A 5,000-nucleotide genomic window follows, 5' to 3' on the forward strand; every position below is an offset into this window, starting at 1 on the left:
GAGACTGAAATTTATTTAATTGCTGTTGTGTTTCTTGCTTGCCGCTTGCAGTTAAAATAGAAAGGGTGTTTTGCCTCTAATAGCAAATATTTTGTTTGTTTCAAGACATTTTTCGCTGGAAGAGGTTTTTGTAACATTTTTGGTCCAAATGAACGCCCAAAAATAAAGCTTTTTAACGACCTTTAAGTGGAATATTTTTTGTAATTTAATAATTTCTGTCAAAAATTTGAAAAAGAAGCTTGAATTAAACATCGCCACGCGCACTGATTTACCTCTTCGTTGAGTTCTCCTTAATATTTTATTAAATGTGCTGTTATGTACAACACTGAAGCCAAACGGCAAATTCTATAGTAACTTTTTCGAGTTGGATACCAGAGACGGAATCGAGCACCTTGAGTAGTCTTTGTTTACAAAGCTTTGGCTATTTATAATTTTATTTATTTGTATACTCAACTCTGCACAGTCTTCAGGTAAAAAAAACAACTCGAGATTTGACTAATCCTTGTTAGTCAAGAATTATTTGAAAGAAAGCTTGTTCTAAAATAGTGTAAATCACCCCCTCCCTCCCCCCCTCTTTAAAAGAAATTTACTGAAACGTTGCAGTTCAATACCACCCAACTCAGTGCCTTCTGTTTTTGTTTAACACATACCACAGGCAACCCAGTTTACTCTCGTGGAGCGTCTAGCTAAACTGCAAAGGCGTCGGAAGCCATTGTAAGGCGAATGGCATTTTAGTAGATCTTTAAACAAAATATACCCTGTATGGAGCTCAAGAATGGAACGTCAATAGGATAAACAAGACAGGCGGTAAAAAATAAATATCTGGAATCTTGAAAACGACGAGTAATGGACTTAGTCGAGCCGTATTAATGTCAGCTGTATTTCCAACATTTTATTAAATGTGCTGTATAGTACAACACTGAAACCAAATGGAAAATTCTCTAGCAACTTTTTCTGGTTGGATATAGAGAGAAAAGGACTCGAACTCCTCGAGTGGATCTGTGATTTCAGTTGTCTGGCTATTTGCTGCCCGCAAAGGGCAGCCTCCTATTTCTGCCCTGATATCTCGACTTCAGGCCCCGGTTGTTCGAAAGCCGATTAGCGCTAACCCACGATTAAATAATCCTAATCCACGGAATAAATTTATCCTTCGATTAAATTAATTCTGTTCCTTGAAGCTTGATTAACACTATCCAAGGAATAAACTAAGGGTTAAATTTAACTCACCTAGCGAGGTGGATTAACTCACTAATCGAGGGAAATTTTCCCCAACCAAAAAAAAAAAATGGCGGACTTACTGTTTGATGGTTTGGGCTTAATGCCGGGTCCAGTTAGAAGAAAAGAGAGAAAATTCAGGCTCTGCGATGATTTTTCTTTAGACGAATACACTGACGACGAGTTGAAAAGTCGATATAGGTTTGGCCGAGAGTCAATTGAACTTTTGGTCGACCTTCTTCGTGACGACCTTGAATGAGCCACCGCTCGAAACCCTGCCTTCTTGCTGCGTTGCGGTTATTGGAGTTACCATTGGTTTGTCAAAGTCGACCGTGTCTCGCATCATCAGCAACGTTTCATATGCCCTTGCACAAAAACAAATACGCTTCATCAAGTGGTCATTGACCGAAGCGGAGATTGTGGAAACTAAACGAGGCTTTTCTGACAAGGGAGGGTTCCCTGGGGTGATTGGCTGTGTGGACTGCACGTACATCAAGATTCGGGGACCAACCGAAAACGAAAATGACTATGTCAACGGAAAAAAGTTTCATTCCATTAACGTGCAAGCGATTTGCAATCACAAAGGTATGTAAAAATGGCATTCAACGAATTTAGAGCAAAGTTTAAGACCATGGGGGTGATAGTACTTTCTTTTAATTCACTCTCAAGGATTTCCCTTTGGTATTACACTTTGAAATTGATCTGTATTACTTCAGCAAATTAAAGCATCAGTCAATTCCAGCAGTGCCCCACCCCCACTGTCACCCCCCTCCACATCCAAGTAGAATGGAGGCAAATGCCCCACCCTCAGGCTCACTCAGAATTGCTCCTCAAGATATAATAAATCAAACTGAAAGTGTCTGTTTATTACATGTGCATCTGTCCTTCCATAGTTCATTTGCTTTAATTTCACTCGTTAATAACAAGCCACATTTTGGTAAAAATTTCCCAGACAGCACTATATGACAGTTGCTTTTGGTTTAATATTTTTTTCAAATATTCCTTCACTTTATTTTGGCATGCAAAATTAATCAGTGTACATTTAACATTAAAGATTGTTAATATATAGATTTAGCCGAGCCTCAAAGCGGAGCTCCCTGATTATTTATTCTTACTGCCTGTAGGGTTTGTGAAAATAAAAGGTTTCGAATTGTCCGCGTTTTGATGTTTCCGGTTGCTGCTTTAATAATTAAATCATTCCCTTTCCTTTCTTCTATAGAAAAATTCATTGCCTAACTAGTGAATTCCACGGTAAATTTTACGCAAAAAACCGATATCGCATGAATCAGGAAGAGTGCGACATCGGTTTTTCGAGTGGAATTTACTTTGCAATAGCCCTTTTCACGGTTAGTTTTTCTCAGTTGCATTAAAATATAATCTAGCATGTATGTGAGGCAATTTCGGGCTATTTTGTAGTTTTGACCCGAAATTGCCTCGCATCCACGTTAGATTACAGTGTAATGCAAATAAGAAAAACTAACCGTGAAAAGGGCTATTCATCAGTTTGGCAATAATTTTTTCTTAAACCGAATGAGTTTTAAAAGAAAACAAGCACACCCTCAGCGAGCGAATGGAAAAAGGAAAAAAGCCATTTCAGAGTCAACTGTCAATAGCCAGCGAATAGGAATCATGCTAAAATTAGAAGGCATAAAATTCAAGGTCAAAGAAGAGTTTTAGTGATATACTTTACTCCACTTTATCTCTGAAAACAAGATCATTCACATTTTCATGTATTTCATTGAAACACGCCAGGTTGGCTTGGTACAAGAATCGGAAAACTACGGCAATGCAACCAAGAAAGGACGAACTTCAAACACGATCTGCTCCAACACTTAAATAACGTTTGGGTGCTTTAAAGAAAGTTCTGAAAACGCAAGCTAGCGAGATTTCTCCCTAATTTTACGAGAACTCATTGCGAATACGTGTTTATAACATAAGGGCAAAATTTTCTTGTCACTGTCGAGGCACAACGAAAACCGTCCAATTGGGCAAACGGATTAAAAAAGCACTTGTTCGCTCGCATTTTAGAGCAAAACAAACAAACAAATAAACTTTTTCTTTATGTCCAAAGAATACAGTAAGGGGCCCAGTTGTCGGCCACTTTTTGTTCAACGTTCATTTTTTGCGCAACAAATGAATCTGAATAAAAAGCTAAGCCAGTCGCTCGTCATTTTAATCTCCCTAACCACTCCAAAAAACACATAGCTATCTGCGGCCTCTTCCAACATCTAGCTAAGACGGAAAGCCGCAAGAATCTTGAACAAAAATTCATCTTGCAAATCGGCACCCTTAATCCTCACGGTATTAACGAACGCTTTTCATTTAACTAATATATTCCTATTTTTCACGTTGCCATGTTACCACCAATAGCGTAGCTTCTACTCTACTATAAAAACTACACGTAACCCATAATTCCTCGATTCGCTCTGACGAAGGGCTAACGCTCGAAACGTCAGCTTTTAGAATCTGTGTACGATGGCCAATTTTACATTATCAACTCCGTTGATAAAACCAAATTTTTGAATAAAAAGCAATATTGCTTCCAAAGATAGGTTGATTCCTTGTCTTTCGTCCTGCCGAGTTTTGAGTTTACAGCTACTATATACTGTGAGCAAGTCGAGGTGACAGGAAGGTAGGTGAATTTGGTTTCCACGAAAACGTGTTTGTTACATGGTCTAATTCAAGTTTATATTTTATCCGTATAGGGGACCCAAATGAGCCAGTTCTTGGCATAAAGAACGTAGAGTGATAAAGCCTTCAGTTAAATATAAACTTTTCCTGACCTATTTTATTCTTTGACCTAAATTCACTCCTCATTATTTCCTTGGTACTTTTGCGTATTTGCCTATTCTCGGCCACCCTGCTCGCCGTCGACAACACAAAAAAGCGCTCATAGTTTTGTATGGAGTTTTCTTGTCAAATTATTTGTAAAAGTAAAGTTGTAATGGGGTGGCATGTTCTGACAGTAGATATGAATTAAAACTATGAGTTCTGACTTACCGGACACCGTTTTGAAATACCCAACTCTTTTTTCAGCCTCGCTTGCCATGGAGCAATTGGGGGAAAAACTAGGTGTGCAAAAAACTTCCTTTTCTAATATGAAATAAAACTCGTTAATTTACTTTCTCTTCGAAATATCAAACACAAGCATTATTAGTAACTTAAGAACAAAACTTGGTGATAAAGCGTTGTTTATTCTGAGGAATCGAGCGCACTCTTTTGTGGCCGAGAACTGGACCGCACTGGCCGATAACTGGGCCCACGAACAACGCGTCCATTTTCGTTATTACTCGGGAGACAACAGCGTTGAGCAGTCGATAGCTTTACATGTGTAGATTGAATGCTGAAGCTAGTTGTCTTTGAAATTTCAAGTCCTTACGGCCATTCCAAGGTAAAAAATACAAGTTTACGCTTTTTGTTGCCGAGAACTGGGCCCCATACTGTACAGATATTCCAGTTGACAACAAAAATTCGATTTTCATTCCTGAAGAAAGGAGGAACCGATTAAACCACCTTTTAAAATACGCATCCACTTCAAATAACGCATCAGTAAAAATAACAAACGGTTTAGTACCCAAGGAAAGAATTTGTGTGCTAAGCATTAGCTATTACTGGTATTCTGTTTTGCCGCTGTCGTTCTTTAGTTCAGTCCTTTCGTTTCTGTTCTAGACATAGGTCCTCCAGGCATCATGTAACCTTATCAGAGCTTCTAAAGATATGCCAAAAATTGCAATACAGAGAAAAAAGCAGCTCTAAGCAAAATATAAATAAACACTCAGCTTTAA

The 5,000-nt window shown here is 38.5% G+C and overlaps 1 protein-coding gene across 1 annotated transcript in view; it reads left to right on the top strand.

The window, feature by feature from the left end:
- Positions 1–1,285: 1,285 nt before the first annotated feature.
- Positions 1,286–5,000, top strand: part of LOC137988185 (putative nuclease HARBI1) — a 5,504-nt gene continuing 1,789 nt past the window's right edge. The window contains 2 exon segments of the mRNA XM_068834237.1: positions 1,286–1,494; positions 1,496–1,800. Coding sequence (XP_068690338.1) covers positions 1,286–1,494; positions 1,496–1,800 — 514 coding nt within the window.

The sequence above is a fragment of the Montipora foliosa genome, unplaced genomic scaffold (assembly GCF_036669935.1).
Source record: "Montipora foliosa isolate CH-2021 unplaced genomic scaffold, ASM3666993v2 scaffold_410, whole genome shotgun sequence".
Lineage (NCBI taxonomy): Eukaryota > Metazoa > Cnidaria > Anthozoa > Scleractinia > Acroporidae > Montipora > Montipora foliosa.